The sequence below is a fragment of the Ailuropoda melanoleuca genome, chromosome 1 (assembly GCF_002007445.2).
Source record: "Ailuropoda melanoleuca isolate Jingjing chromosome 1, ASM200744v2, whole genome shotgun sequence".
Classification (NCBI taxonomy): domain Eukaryota; kingdom Metazoa; phylum Chordata; class Mammalia; order Carnivora; family Ursidae; genus Ailuropoda; species Ailuropoda melanoleuca.
The window spans coordinates 108,485,084-108,502,076 of NC_048218.1; the positions used below are offsets into that span (position 1 = coordinate 108,485,084).

At 44.9% G+C, this 16,993-nt stretch overlaps 1 protein-coding gene across 1 annotated transcript in view; it reads left to right on the forward strand.

Annotated features, from left to right (window-relative positions):
• The window catches only part of CLRN1 (clarin 1), a 35,013-nt gene that overhangs the window by 17,592 nt on the left and 428 nt on the right, over positions 1 to 16,993 (forward strand). Inside the window, exon 2 of the mRNA XM_002916343.3 lies at positions 4,726 to 4,905. Coding sequence (XP_002916389.1) covers positions 4,726 to 4,905 — 180 coding nt within the window. The remainder of the gene's footprint in view (positions 1 to 4,725; positions 4,906 to 16,993) is intronic.

The window sequence follows — 16,993 nt, forward strand, 5'->3', positions numbered from 1 at the left end:
TTTTTACTGTGCTAATTTTACTTTAATTTTAAAAATGGGTGAGGGGGAGGGGAGTAAAAGGCTCAGGCAGCAATGCCCCTGTGTGAGTAGGCAAATTAACTTCTCTGTGCTTCAGGGGTTTTTGTTTTGTTTTGTTTTGTTTAATCTATACATTGAGGGTAAAATAGTCCCTTCTTTATATTGTAATTAGAATTAAAAGATTTAAATCTCTCATTTATGCTTCAATTTATGTTGTAAGAATTAAAGGACTTAAGTCTCTAATTTATGCAATAGAGCTAAGGACCTGGAACATAGCAGATGCCATATAATTTTTGGCTGTTATTTTTAGTCCTATTATTATTACTCATGTATTGCTCTTTGAGGAAGTTTGGTGATGAAAGAGCAAAGGACGGCACTCAGGGGCTGGGGCGGTCTGAAGATGGGGAGAGCGAGGCACATTGACTCACGCACAGAATGGAGGAAATCCGTGAGAAGAGAATGAAAGACAAAGAGTCATTCTGAACGCACAGACTAATCCTGTCCTACTAACGTGGCATCAGCTGCCTGCTTTAATAAATAACTCCCTTTCACTTGTCAACAGCTAATTAAGTAATTTCTGGAGGCCAGAAGTGACTTGCTGGATTTAATGACAGCCCCTCCGCAGCTCAAAATGTTCAAATTCTTTCTCTGTGTTATAATCCCAAACCCAAGAAAGGAAAGACCAAACCAACCTACCTCCTCGATACACCATATCCAATACGGTGAAAGTGACACCTCCCTATATTTGAACGGTCTGCTCTCCGTATCAGCCAAGCAAAAGTCACGTGAACGGTGGTTGGAAAATGTAGGGTTGTTACCAGAGTTCTGGCTGTCATGACACACTCAGGGAATTTTCATCAAAAAGAGGAACCCGAGAAAATATAAGTAACTGTGTAACTCGCAGGGATTAGTGCCCTGCTGGGTCACTTTCTCAACAGAGTGGAAATTGTAAGAGACTTCATAAGAATTAGAATGCTCCATGTGACAATTTACTTTAGCTCCTAGCTTTTCTTTTTAGGAGGCAAATCAGTGCAACTTCTTTCTGCCTTTGTTTCTTTTGGTAACGAGCCTCGATTTTCAGACAGGCTTCACCTAGCCACCCTATCAGAGATGCTGAGGTCGCCACTTCTTTTAACATGTGCGGAGATAGATGGAAGAAGGGTTTTTGGATAACTGCTAGTAGAAACCAAATCAACAGCTGAGGGAGCTAAGAATAGCAGGTGGGATTGATGGTATGGTCTCAGCAGTCGGAAACTCAGGAGGGCAGGGCGTGGAGGAATAAGACTACCTGCTTCACTCTGTGCCCCCAGAACACAGGGTGGGGGGGCAGAGGCTTAGCACCCACAAACTTGAACATCCATATTGCCACTCTGCCATTCCTCCAAGCCTCTAGGGAGTTTCCTTATATTATCTACCAACCTACCCATCCACATCATTTCTAATTGAGAAGGACTTTTAAAAGTACATCTGCAAAAAAGAAATAAAATTACAACCACAATACCATTCACATAACGATTTAAATCAGTAATAGTTATGTAATATCATCTAATACCCAATCCATGTTCAATTTTCTCTGATTATCTCAGAAATGACTTTTATAAAGCATTTGTTCAAATCACAAACAGTATCCAAATGTTGCATCTAGTAATAAGTCTCGTGAAGCCTCCTTTAATCTAGAAGTCACAGGAGTTTTCGGTCTTCATTTATCCATTTATTATTATTGTTTTTTAGGTATTTATGTATTCATTGAATAGAGAATACTTCCAAGGTGGTAAAGAAAAAAAAATTCCAAAAGATACATAATGAAATATCTCTCAGTCTCCTTCTCCAGAAGCACTGTTACAAGTCTTGTGTGTAGGCTTCTAGAAATGGTGTCTGTATGGATGAGTATGCCCATTTCTGAGGCTACTGGAGCATGGTGGTTAAGAGTAAGGACAGGAGTTCAGATCTCCACCACTTGCTAAGTACAAATCTTGGTATGTTACCTCACCCCTGAGCCCCAGTTTTTCCTGTAGTAGGTGGGTTGTTGAGAGAATGAAATCAGGTAAGTACTTAAATATTTGTTATTATATACATTCCCCTTTGGTTTTTCCCCAAATGCACATTTTTATTTGTTTGGGTTTGGGTTTTTTTTTTTTTTAACCTAACATATTTTAATGATCATTTCATACCTGGTCTTATAGATTCACATCATTGTTTGGAACATTTTCTTCCCTTGGCTTCTTTGCTATCCCATCCATGGATTTGTTCCTAACTCACGAGCTCTCTTTCGTAGGCTCCTTGGCTGGTTTCTCTTCTCTCCTGTGCAAGTCAACGCGGGGGAGCCGCAGGGTCCTTCTCTCCTCTAGCTACAGTTTCTCCACAGGTGATAGCCATTCCTCAGGCTTTACATACCAAGATGAGGTCATGGAGGCCCTTAGGTCATAAAATTTAAGGAGACATTCACTCTCAAGCACGTGCAAGAGGGGGTTGACCCTAGAGAGTGATTGTCCCTTTAAGTTGTGTGCCCTCGGTATCTTGCTTGCCTCACCCTTCTCCCTAAGTACCTCTAAATACCTCCACCTTCTCCCTGGACCTCCGGACACATAAATCCTATTTGGCTCCTCTACTTGCCATATCTTAGACGTAACTCAAACGTCCAATATCTAAAACAGAACTCCTGCCTCACTTCCCACTCCCCATGGAGTGGGGTCCCCAGACCCACACCTTCTACTTGTCTATGTCAGTTAATAGCCTTACCATTTATTTGGTTGCTTATCCTCGATTCCTTTCTTTCAACAAGTCCTATCTTCTATCTCCAAGATCGATTCCAAACCTGATAACCTCCCACCATCTCTACTGCTGCACCTTAGGTCAGGCCCCCGTCTCTTGCCACTGTGAACACTCCCTGCCTCTGGGTCTCCCTGCTTCCACACCTGCCCTCCTCCCTTCCCTCACCGCCTTATTCACGCTAATCAGCAGCCAGACTGATTTTTTCACAACGTGAAGGAGATGATGTCCCTCTCTTACTTAAAACTCCCCAGTGGCTTCCCAGTGAATTTAGAGATAAAAGCCAACTCCTTACTGTGGTCAGTTGACCAGGACCCAGCGGGTGCAACAGTCTGATCCCAGCCTCAGGATCCCACTTCCACCTCCTCTCACTCACCAGGCTCACCGGCTCAGCTCGCTGCTGCCCCAGCTGCGTTCCTTTCCCTGGGACTGCTCTTCCCCAGATATTTATACAGCCACTTCCTTCCCGGCATTCAGGTACCGGCTCAGGTGTAACTCTGCTCACCCCCCACATCCACTCACTCACTCACTCAAAATTCCATTACCCTGTTTCGTCTCTCCATAGTAGCAGCGCTCTGTCAAAGTGTCTTACTGTTACCATTGCATAATCGCCCCCCAAACCTGAGGGGCTTACAACAAAAATTTACTAGTTCAACTGCCTAGGTCTTGATTGGGTTGCAGTTAAGCAGCAGCTGGGGTTGGAGTCACCCAGAGGCTTTTCTGGGCTGGACGTCCAAGACTCTTCCCTCCCATGCCTGGTACTCCTCTGGGTGGCCTTTCTTTCCAGCAAAGTAACTTGGACTTCCTGAATGGCAGCTCAAGCCTCCAAGAGAAAAGACATAGGAACGGCTGATCTTCTTAGGGGCTAGCCTGGGATTGGCACGCTCTAGTTCTGCTGCCGTATTAGGGTGGCCAAAGCAGTCACAAACCAGCCCAGGTTCAAGGGGATTGAGAAATAAATTCCTCTAAAAGAGAAGTGCCATGTGTGTAGTAGGAGGGAAGGAATTGGTGGTGGCCATCTTTGGGGATTAGCTACGAAATTTATTGATTGTCTGTTTATTCCCATTAGGTTATAATCTCCACGAGACAACAGGGACCTTATCTATCTTGTTTTATGGCTCTATTTCCAGCACCTTGAACAATGCCTGGCACATACTAGGTGCTCAGTAAATAAGTTAAGAAACATTTGATAAATGTTTGGGAAACTAAATGGACTGAACTTCCCCAGATTGGTCTTGCCAGGTTTGCTGATGTTAAGCATACTGATGCCTCACCAGATAAGAGAGACCCTACATTTATAAAGTATTTCATTTCCTCTGCAAACAAGAAAAACTTGCCCTGAACACAAAATCTAGAAATAGATTTGGCATGTTTTCTAAATGGAAAATATTTCTTGTATCACCAGAAATTTATTTTCCCACAGCTTATGCGACATCAAAATATTGAAGTTGACTGAAAATACCCCATTTTTAAATCTTGGTGTGGACTAGAAACAATTTTTTTTCTTTTTTGGAGCAAAGGAAACAGAAATACTTCCTGATGTTTGGACTCCTCCAAATATCCTCAAACTGAAAATGTCCTTTCAAGACAGATTTTTTTTAAAAAAATGGCTACTGAGAAATGTCATTAGAAGTTTGGTCATCAACATGCACAGTGTTTGGTTATAACACCAGCACTTGTTTATCTAAGTGATTACATATGACCAAGGGCAGAAACAATTCCCTCAAATCTCTTCTTTGTTGGTCTTTACTAGTGAGTTCTATAAAATAATCCTGTGTTTAAACCTTCTTCTAAACCCCTCGTAAATTAGTAAGTGAGAATGTATTCATCTGAAGGATTTTAGTGATTTTTGAAGTTACAAAGAAGGATTTAATTTTTGAAATTACATTCACCGACGACCACTAATGAAACGTCTTCTAATCTTGGTTTCATCTTTAGTTTTCCCAGATTTGCTCCAAGTGATCCCCGCGAGCATCCACATCAACGTCATCCTCTTCTCCACAATCCTGGTCATTCTAACCATGCTGGGAACAGCCCTCTTCATGTACAACGCTTTCGGCAAGCCCTTCGAAACCCTGCATGGTCCACTAGGGTTGTATCTTTTGAGCTTCATTTCAGGTGAGTACAAAATTCTATTTCTACTTCCAAGTACTTCTACTCTGACACAAAGACAAATGTGCTTCCCGAGGTGTCAAAAGACAGGTCTACCTAAATGTAAGTGACAGTTCATAGACATGGATGTCCATCGTAGCGTTAGGTACGATTGCCAAAGTGGGGAAAAATGTAATTATCCAACAAGAGGGAATTTGGGATCTACATTGTGATGGTCTATATGGATAAACACTGGCATTAAATTATATCTTTGAAGATGTAATCAAAAGGATGTATGCTTGTATCAAAAAATTAAGTGAATAAAACTGTGTAACATTTTATAAATATAAGATTTATAAGAATAAGATTTTATGAACCAAATTTGATTATATATATAGACAGCATATATATTTATATTGTACATATATTCTTTCTAGCCTTCCTATAGATACACACACACACACACACAGAGAACTCATCTGTTCTGTTCATAGTAGTTACCTCTGAGCAGTGAAATTATGGGTGATTTTCACTTTTTCTTATACTTTTTAGTATTTCCAAATGTTCAGTAATGTGCATGTATTTATTCACAATAAGGAAAATAAATAAAAATCATCCCAAAAAAGTAAAAAACCAGTGTTCTGCCCACATGAGTTGTCATATTCAGGCTGATAGGTACTTTGTGTAGCGTAATGATAGGTGTGTCTGAGATAGAATAAACTCTAAACTCAGAAATCAGTCCATCAATAAACACATCCTACTCAATAACTAAGGCTGATGGAAGAGCATAGAAACTCCAGATAGTGCCGCAAGGTGCTTAGGATACATTTACCAGGAGAAGAGAAACATGGGAAAATCAAAACTGTACACGTAACTTGCACGTAGCCCTTCTTCTACTGGAGGTCTCTGATTTCACCCCACTTCAGACTTGCAAAAGGACTTAGTACTCTGTCATATTCCCAGGAAGCACCTGCAGTTCTCTAAAGGCTTCCACGGGGAAGACAAGAGAGGTCACAACTCACACCAGCAAACAGTAGATTGAAAATCCCGATGTGTCCGTTTCCTTCTCCTCTGACGTTACCCTTTGGCTGCCCCTGGGCCCCAGGCCCTTCTGTGTCTGGCCACTGCTCCCTTCCCCTAGCACAAATCGAGGCCAGCCACAAGCTTGCAGAGCCCCCCCTCTAGAAAACAGAGCCTTGGGTCAACGGGCTCCCTCACTCACAGCGTGGTACAGTCTTTACCCACTCGGACTTGAGCGCGCTTCTTGGGGCCTCACCTCATCCGCTTCTTGCCAATCAAATAATTTGCTTCACCAAAGCAGTTCTCTCTCCAGTGGGGGTTCTGCTACTATTTCCCCCATGTTTCTCACCAGCAGATAACAGTGTTCAATCGTGCGGAAAGGGAGACCCTAGGAGGGCAGAGTCTAAGTCTTTCTCATCTGTGTATCTCCAGCAAGAGCATCCAGCATGAGGCTCTGCACGCAGTAAACAATTCGACACATGTTTGTGGACTTGAGAAAGCAACCCCGGAAGGAGATGTGTGCTTGGGCACTTAGTACAGTTTAGAGAAATCAGAACTCCAGTGGGATGGGATTAGCAGAGCAGGCGCACAGAGTGGCAGGACATGAGCCAGAGAGGGGCGGGATGAAACCTGTAAAGGAAGGCTGAAGGTTTCGAGGTAAGAGCAGAGGAGCAAGAGCAGGTACAAGGTGCAGACAGACCGAGACAGTGATTCAATGTCATGGGCAGGCCCAGGTGAGAAGCAGATGTTGGCATTAGCTCCCCTCTCCCCCAATATACCAAACCAAACTGGTAGATCTGGGCGGTGTGCTATGTTAGTGAAGGCCATCAAATCAATCAGAGGCCAACCAGAAAACAGAATACACACTATTTTGACCGAGGGAACACAGGGTTCTAAAGTGGTTCTTAATGTGGGATTCCCAGACCAGCAGCATTTGCCGCACCTGGGAACTTGACAGAAAAGCAAATTCTCCGGCCCCGCCCCAAACCTGCTACTGCTTCAGAAACTGGGGTGGGGGGTGGGTGGGCAGCAATGTGTTCAACAAGCCTTTCAGGTAGATTCTGATGCAAGCTCAGGTTTGAGGGCCAGGGCTGTCAGGAACTGATGGAACAGGTGTTAGAGGACTGGCGACAGGAAATGGAGACCCTAAGGTGACTCGGAGATGGTAATCTCAGAAAGCATCTGCCATTCCCAGGGCTGAAAGAACCGAGGGAAGAATTTGGAGTTACCAGAACCTAGGTGCTTGAGAGAGGCCGGGGCGCTGGGTGTCAGACCTTTGAGGAGATGACAGTGTCACGTGACACCAGTGGTGGGGGGGGTGTAGAAAAGGCTTGGGAAGTCCCCCAGTGCCGTATCCCACTCGTCCCCCTCCCCAGCGCTGAGTACTGACAGAGCAGAACGGGAAGCCGCTGAGGAGGCAGACGATGAGTCCAGTCGAGAGAGTCGGGGGAGTCTTGACCCAGCATCACAAAGCAGAGCAAAAAAAGCACTGGTTCGAAGCCGAGCTACAACCACTTATTAACTGGCACAACCATCTTGCACTCCAGCTTCTGAATGAAATTCAGAAGAGCAGCCCATTTGGAAGACAAATTATTTGACAGTTCTAACAGACGACCCAACTAACAGTATTTGAAAAGCAGGATGACTCAGAGAATGCAGAATTTAATCCAAGTCCCAGATCTTATCTCGGCCCTCGGCCAAGTCTAATGCAAAGAAAACCTGAGCGCAGAAATATATGCGGGGACACACAGACCCTGGGCTTACATTATATCTTATTTATCTTTGAACTTGCTGCAAAAGCAGGTCCTCAATAAAGGTTGTGGATGAGGGAAGGAAGGGAAGGGGAGCAGGAAAAGAAGGAGCCAGCTCCAGATCCGTCCTACAGAAGAAAAAGGCCTAGTACTTGCACCTTATCTATTTTTTTAAGCCCCAAATCCTTATTTTTTTAAATACGAAAAATTTCAATAACTTTTTAAAAACTGTGCATGAGAAAAAACATGCTTAAGGGTCAAATGGACTGATGGTTGGTGACCTTTGGGGTAAACAGATCACTCGTGAATCAAAGACTACCTCCTTCTGCTTCAGTCTACATACAGTAACCGGAAACCCCTGGCGCTTTGGAAATGTTTATCTGAAGTTGTAATATTCACGGAGATCCCAGCTCTACACCCTAATTGTGGGAGGATGGGGACTCTCAGCCTTATCACAAACACTGTAACTCTGAGCCAACAGAGTCACATACAAAGAAGGGAGGGCCTGTATTAGGAAGTCCTTTTGTTCCCGTGTGAGTCACACTCCACTGGAGACCCCCTTATTGGCCCACGGTGGGCATGTGGGGAGGGGCAGCTCTCTTCCACTGAGTCTCCTCCCTTGTTTCTCTACCCAGGTGGCCTTCCTCACCGTCTGCAGGGAAAATTCCCTCCTCCTGGGATCTCCTTTCTCTTCTCTCTCTCACTCACCCCTGGTTTCCCCAAGATTCCCCCTTTCCTTGTGCTGCTATCATTTGGGCCTACTGTCTACCCCCTTGCTGGATGGTGACCCAAGGCTTGGCATCCTGAGGCATGAAGATGGGGGAGAAGGAAAGGGAAGGGGTCTTCCTTCCACACAGCCAGAGTAACAGTGCTCTGAGCATCCCCTTCTGTGTTCCAATGTGCATGCCAGACCCTGGACACAAAGAAGGAAAGGGAATAGACCTGCGGACTAGGCCACCAAATGCTTGATTCACCAGAGCTGGCTCATGCTATGGCCTGATAACCTGTTGCCCTCCTGGACCAGATATTGCTTCCACTTCTCCTGGCTTCCAGTTTGGTCCATCACATTCCTCAGCCTTCTTCGTGCTGCATTTCTGTCCACTGTCATTGTTCACGAGACACATGCAACTCAGTCCCTTTGCTCTTTCTCATCTTGTCAATTATAAACTAGATTTGAGAAATCTTTCCCAAGTTAGGATTTTAGTAATACCTTAATGGTCCCCCTTAATTCATTTTGGGCAGTGATTCTCTTTCTGGACCATGCACTAGAATCCCTTAAAGAACTTTCTAAAAATGTTGACACCAGGCCCCATGCTCACTAATTAAACTGGAGTCGCTGGGGGTGAAGTCTGGGTACAAGCGTTTTTTAAAGCTCTCTCGGTAATGTTAATGCGTGACCAGCATTGAGAACCGCTGACTGAGGTGCATACATCTCTCTTATTTAACAAACCCTGACTGAAAACCCACTATGTGGCCGCCATTATAATAGGCACTGGTGCTAGATACTACAACCAATCAATCAGGCACACAGGCCTGCCTTCATGGAATCTATAGTCTGGTGGGAGAGTCAAACAAAAGCATACATAAGTAATTAAAGATGACAATCATTCCAATAAGGGTGATAAATGTGCCGTTAGAACAGAGAATGAAGGGAAAGGGGGAATGGGGCTTTGATGCGGTGGTCAGCAACTAGTTCCAAGGACACAAAGGAGCTGAAGACCCCAGAGACTTTCCTAAGGAGAGGAGAAAGCACACGTGAACACTCTAGAAAAAGAGGTCAGCTTTCCATAGGAACTGAAAGAATGCCCATGTGCCTGGAGTAGGTAATGAGGGAGAAATGGCCCAAAAGAAAAAAAAATCATTTGCAAGACCTGTTGATGCCAATTAATGTCAGACCTCAAAAGCCATGGTAAATCTTTTACAATTGATTCTCATTGCATTGAGAAGCTTTCAGATTTTAAGAAAATGTCGGATAGCTGATTCACCTTTTAAGAAACGTCTGGTGAAAGACTAGGCTATTGCCTTGGACATGGACAGAGATGAATGGATTCTAAAAATATTTTGAGACTAAATCCAAAACCTTTTGCAGGTGGCTTAAGCAAGTAGACAGTGGTGGCATCAACCAAGATGAATAAGACAAGGGGAGGAACAGACTTAGAGTTTCAAGCAAGAAAGAGCTTGAAGGAGGAGCTTAGCACTAGAAATCAATGTTCTATTTGTGGTATGTCGAGTTTAAGACCCTAGGATGTATCCAAGTAGATATGGCAAATAGCCAGTGGGATATATGAGTCTGGAGCTCAGAGAAGAGGTCTAGACAAAAGACATAAATTTAGGAGTTGTCAGGATATAGATATTATTTAAAGCAATGGAAATGGATGAGATCATCTAGAGAGAGAATGTAGAGAGAGAAAAACTGGCATGGGACCAATCCCTGAAGAACACGGTCGGTTCGTATTTGGGTTGTGGGAGGAAGGAGGGGCCAGCCAAGACACTGACTATGTGTGTCCAGACAGGAGGAAGGAAAACCAAGAGGCTGTAAGATGGGAATGTTTCAAGAGTATGGCTGAATGGTGAGCATTTTGAAAGCATAAATGGGAGAGGAAATGGGAGGGGAAGGCAGAATGGGGCAAACAGGGTGGGAAACATTTCTCTCAAGGTTTATGATACAGCAGGAGAGAGAAAGATGTACACAAATTAAGGAAGTAGAGAAAGAGAGAGAGGCAAAGAAGCAGCTGAGCATAGAAGTAACTGGATCCATAGTTTCACACTGGAGCATTGATATATGAGTGTCTGCCTTTCTATATTCCATTCTAGAAGTTTCCCAGTTGATGGTGGTGTCCCAGATCTGCAAGGAAAAGAGAGCAGGCTAGGTAGAAACCTTGCCATGGATCAATCACAGAACATCCTAGATCGTTCAGTGAATATTCTTTGAAAATAATATGAAAGGTATTGACTCAGGCCTTTTAGAGGTGATGAAAACTTCCAAAATGCGGACTTACTGCAAATTGTATTTATTGTGTCTTCTCTTACACAGAGCATCACGTTATGAGTTATACCAAGCAAGGCAAACAAATACGATAACTGCCTTCCTTTAAAAGGGGGATGTTCCTGGGGCTCCTAGGTGGCGCAGTCAGTTAAGCATCGACTCTTGATTTTGGCTCAGCTCATACTCTCAGGGTCATGAGATTGAGCCCTCCATTAGGCTCCATGCTCAGCGTGAAGTCTGCTTAAGATTCTCTCTCTCCCTTTCCCTCTGCTCCTCCCCCTGCTCTTTTCTCTCTCTCTCAAATAAATAAATAAATCTTTTAAAAAATAAATAAATAAAAGGGGGATGTTCCTAATACGGGCTTAATTAATTACGATCATTACAACTATGGCAGAGAACATAAATAAACACAGTCACACATGAAACACGTAGACAGGAAAATAAAGAGCAGGACAAAAATAGAGGACAGCTTAGACTATATATCAGGATTAGTACTCGTAATATCCCGGCCTCTATACTATGTCTAGGGCATGTTATTCAGCAGCTGGTGGTCACAGACTATCTACTTCCGTCCTTATGGAGGAGCTGTCACCCAAAGTCCAAGAAGCAGATACACAGGGATGTCCAGGCATCAGAGCCACCGGACCTGATGGTGGTAGGAAGAGTTGGCAATGAAAACATTCTACTAGTTTCTCAGCATAGACTTTAGAAAGGAGGCCACAGAAGGAGAGAAGTAATATTAGCCAGCCCGTGATGGCAAAGGACCAGGGCTCCTGTTCCGAGGCGCAGGTGGCAGCAGGGTAGCGAGAGGACGGTAGTCCAGGTTCCTAACATTGAAGAAGCCAGAACAGAGCCGTCTAACTCACTGTGCCCCGAACCCGGCCATGACGCTGTGCGAGCAGATGCTCAATCTTGTTCCATCACAATGGCAAACAAACTCCCATCCTATGCAAAACGTGCACACGTGTCTTCCTTTCTGTTTGATCTAGAGTCAAAGCCCAAGTCCTTGCTAGGACCTCCAAAGCACCACCTGACGTGCCCACCCCATCCCGCTCCCCCCCACCGCTGCCCCCTCCTCTCCACAGCTCACCTCTCTTACTCCCCTCTGCCTGGCTCCTTGCCTCTCTCGGCCCAGACCACCTGGGGCCTCTGCACAGGCTGTTCCCTCACCCCGAAATGCTATTCCCCTCAGATATCTACTTTCTCATTCCCTGACTTCCTTCCAGAGGCACTAAAATATCATCTTCTCCCTGAGGCCTCCCCTGGCCACCCCTTCTCTGCTTTATTTATTCTCCTTCGTGCATGTCACACTCTGATAAGCGTTAGAATGCCCTTGCTTATCTTGTTATTTATTGCCTCTTTTCCACTGTCCCCACCACTGGCAGCTCCCCGAGGACAGGGATTTCTGTGGGTGTATCCAGGGATGTATCCCTGCACCCACAACAGGGCAGTAGGTACGCGATAAATACTTGTTGAATAAGAGTAAAGCAGAAGGAGCTCCGTGTCTTTCCTGACAACGAAGGGTAGTCTCCTTTTCCGAAAGGCAATTCAGATCAGAAAAAGACTGTGTTTTTAGATCATTTCTTCTTTGCACAAACCACCACTCTCACTAACGTGACATTTGTAAAAGGTAAGTCAGATGTTGGCTCTTCCACTTTCCAGTCCAGAAGACAAGGAGAAAAAGCTGGACCCAACTGGTGGTGTTCCTCCATCCACACCCGCTCTTCAGAAACACAGGACCAAATTGCTCCCCATCACGACCTCAAAATCTACTCTTAGGTATTAACTTGCTTTACTTGTCCCTCTGCCTCTCTTCTGGATGGCAGCCATTGGTCTCCGTACCACTGTGGAGTCAGAACTGCTTTCATTTGCAGAAGAAATTATTGCTGGAGACCTCACCTTTGCTAGCTGGCTCTCTACTGAGATTGCACGATTTCACAGAAAATTAGTACCCACACCTGCAAAGCTGTGGCTTTCCCACCCCCATTTATCATCTTTCAAGACTCCTTAAAGAAGGAAATGATCAATTTATCATTCTGTAGAGGAAATGGAATGCCTCTAATTTTGTCATCTATAAGAGAGTTTAAAGATGATGTGCCCGCTTTCTGGAAATGTTGGCCATTACTTTAAATGGAATTGAAATTCTAATTTATTATTTCCCAAAATACAATCTTAGTGATAACAGGAGAATGTACCAGAGCTTTTTTTTTTCACCCTCGAGGACACATTTGCACTGAAACCCCTGGTCCCCTGGACTCCCACGGATCCTGGCAGGATGTTCCCACCCCTCAAGGCATAGTCAGCTTCAGGGTCAGCCAGGGATGAAGAGGCAGCTTTCTTGTTGGCTGTGACCTTTGTTCCCTATATTGTAAGGGCTGGAGGAGAGAAGCATCCAATTCTGCAGCCCCAGACAGCTGCCAGAGGACAGTCATGAGAGTGCAGTGTCTAGCACATTACAAATGTTTGTTAATTGACTGGTAATTCATTGTGTGACAGTCCTATAACTCAGCTATCCTTTTCAGTCAGGGATTAACTCAGTAATCAGTCATTACAGGGGGAAAAATATTACAGTACCAGCCAGATGGCAGGACAATCAAACACATAAAGGAAAATGGCTGGTCTTTGGGGAAGAAGCAAAGCAGCAAAACCTGGGTCCTGTGCCTGGTTACGTTCCAAATTCTAGCTGGAGCACGTCTTGGCAGGCTTTCCTACGTCTAGTGTACTCTAACCTTTCTTATGAGCTGGAGCAGTGTTGGTCAGATGAACAGGTGAGCCATCTGTCCCAATGGCCCCCGCCGAGTTTGGACTCCTGGTATGCCTGGATCACTGGGAAAAGGAAGAAGGAGGCATGCAGGCCTGATCCTAGCATTTGTGAGGCCCTGAGCAAGACTATTAATGAAAGCCCATCTACCCCATGTCCAAACATTTAAAAGTTATGAGCTAATAAACTATTCAATGGGACATGTTTTATCCTTCTGCCTTGACAAACATCTCCCCGTAAGGACCTGGAAGGCCAGATTCACATTTAGAACTCTGGACCCGAATGTGGTGATGGAGGACAGCTGGCCCCTGTCTGTCTATCTCCTTCCCCTTGCTGGGTTCCACCCACACTGTAATGGGCCTCAAGTATACATGTGTGGACACTCGCCTGAGCATGCAAGCTCGGACCATGCCCTTGAAATAGCTGGCCCTGAAGTCTCTGCAGCACCAGCCACAAAGTCTGCCCTTGGGAGGACTGACCCGAGGAAGATTAGCTGCACATGCAGTCCTGGAAATGTGCTCAGAGCTGTGTGGGGAAGGAATTCCCAGGTCCTGGGAGTGTGGTCTGGAATGTGGGTCAGGGACTGAAGATGGGCTCATCCCATTGACTTCAAGGATTTCTCCTTGTGGGAAGGGGTCTTTCTAGAAGAGAGAGAGAGCAGCACCCTCCAAATGTGGGAGCCACAGCACAAGCCCCTTGCTGGGGACTAAACGACATATTAGAAAAGTGCTAAGCCCTATTTCCACCATCACCCCCATCCCTTACACACCTCTCTCTGTGTGCCTAGTAGCCAGGCCACAAAGAGAAGATACATTTCATGTATATCTTTTGGTTCATAAGTTGTAGTTATCCTTGGTCCCACATCTCTTTTAGAGCCATGGACAGAGGGAAGCAACGATATCCTAATATCACAGTGAGTGGTTTCCCTTTGCATCTCTTCATAGTCATGAGGGTGGCAGAAACTCAAGCTAGGTCACTATGCTCCGTCTCTGAAACGACAAGGGTGACCTCCTGGTCAACTCCAGAATCCAGAGCAGAATCCCAGACCATCCTCTCAACTACTGGACCATGCACTCTGTTTTGGGGGCTCGCACGCTCGGATGGTTAGCTATGGTGAAAGGCTGTGAGTCTGAAGATACCCCAAACAACCTTTACTTTGGGAATCTGAAATACAGTCTCACTATGATGCTGTCTCCTTAACAAAGTAGTACCTTTAAAATATTTAACAACTTGAAAAGGAAACCGAGCTCGAATTTTCCTTTCAAGCACTAAGGAAATACAGTGTTTCGCTTCTGTCTGAAATTCACCATCTCCTCAGACAAAGAAGCCTCTTTTGGTAAAAGCAATGGCATCTACTCCACAATTTTCAAATAAAAGATAAAGAGAAAACAGCATTGCAGCCTTTTTGTTGGATCTAACAAGAAAGGAATAATACGGTTTTGCCAGGGGAGAGCTCTGGTTTTAAGTTCAGAATACAAAAATAGGCTGACAAATTTTACAAAGGAATATTCTCAACGACTGCTCTGAGGCCAGCGAGAAGTGAAGTTTCAAGAAAACTAGATCATTTGATTATTTGGGGGTATATTAGGATGACAATCAGGCTGATGGATCAATCCTATGAGAAATTCTAAAATAGAAGAAATGTGGTTTCTCCTTCCCTGCTCACCCCACCCCTCAGCCCTTACCCTCACACGATCCATTCTCTTACCTCTATCTCAGCCCAAACCTGGCCTTTGGGAAAAGAATGGGGCCATCATTTGCATACAGCTACTCATGTCCAGACCACTCTCCCCACACAGTCCAGCATCCCTTCACTCGGCTGACTTTTCCTACAGCTACTTCCAGAGAACCTTCCATGATGCTATCTATCCTCTCAGTAACAGCCACCTGTACCCGTAGCTATAACATAAACTCACTGCAATTGGTTTATAATTGTCCAACCTGTCCGATTATACTCTCTGTTAGAGGAGAAACCATATCCATTTTCTATAACGTTTAAATCTCCACCAGTGTGCCCGTGGTTGGCACCTAACAAGTCGAATCCAGTAAATGAATGAGTGAATTAATGAATGGGAACTTAAGCCACTATATTGCTGTTCCCAAGGTGTTTGAATTACTGCAACTGAAGAGCAAAAAGCACTTACCCCTCCTAAAGGAGTCGTAAGCCTAATGGGAGAGTATTTGGAGGAGCAAGGTGCTGTGATGCACTCTTTTGGGGGGGCCTATCTGATACAGTCAGGTTTTTTTGGTGTGTGGTGGGGCGGGATAAGGGATTATGGTAAGGACTTGTGAGAGGAAAGGAATACACAAAATTCATAGGAAAAGCTACCAATTAGTAAGCATTTATATGTCAATTCTAATAACAAATGCTAATTGGGCATCATCTTTATTATCCACATTTTACAGATGAGAAAATTGAGACTTGGAGATTAAAATTGCCCAATCTCACAGAGTAAGTGGAAGAATCAGGGTCTGAATCCAAAGCAGTTTGACCTAAGTCAGAAGACCAGCTCAGCAAGTCTCCTATTAGCCGGAAGCCCAGTGTGGTGGCTTGGGATGCAACACCAGCTGTAGCAGTCCTTGCATCCTGGCTCTCCACTGTGCTCCAGATCTTGCCACCTGCTTTGCCCCCCTGTGCCATCCACCCATCTGGGGGTCTCCCATTCTCCATCTGCAGTGAGAGAGGGCCTGTTAGAGTTTCTAGGCACCAATCAGTATGGAGTGCCTCTGTCCTGCACAGAGCTCACCCCAGACCTCAGCTGTACCAGTTAAGTTTAGATTAGGCTACCAATGAGTGGTAAATGGGGGGGGGAAATAATAATAGTGGACTAAACAAAATAGAGATTTATTTTTCTTTCCCATAAAAGCCTAGTGTTTGAAATCCAGGGTTGGTCTGGTAGCTCCAGGTGTCTGGGATCCAGACTCCTCCTTTCTTGTTTTTCTATAGCACATGGCTTGCGTTTCTGAGGCCACCTGCTCCAAAATGCCTGCTGGAGCTCCAGCCATTGCATCCATATTTCAACTATAGGGTGGAGGAAGGGGGGAAAGAAAGGGCAGGGCTCTGATACATGAAGACTTCAAGGAAACGTTCCTGCCCCTACATTCCACCCCTCCTCAAACAAACAAGTAGCCTTTATTCAAGGCAGCCACATGTCTAGGTAAAAATCCTGAGTTCTGTTAGAAACATGAAGAACAAATACTGTTTGCCTCAACACCTTATCTATGGCTCCCTCTGCCCAGGGACTCCTGTGGGCATCTGTGGCCAGGTGGGAGCTGGAGGAGAGGGGAAGTCAAGTAGCCCTTCCGAAAGAAGCCCTAGGCCCTTTCACAAGGGGGCTGTATGACTGACATTTTTCCTATGTGGCCTGTGAAGTATAGAGAAATTTGTTCTCTTAAAACCACATCATAGCAGTGGCTGCTTTGTAACCTCATTCCAACACTGTGATCTTAAGATGTCCAGCAATTCAACCTTCTCATCACACAGAGAGGAACATCTCCCAGTCTTGGTGAGATCAGCTAGATTCTACCCTCCCCACCCCCACCAAGTCTGCTTCCCTCAGAGACATAACCCAGGCCCTTCCACCCATCAGTTGGAGA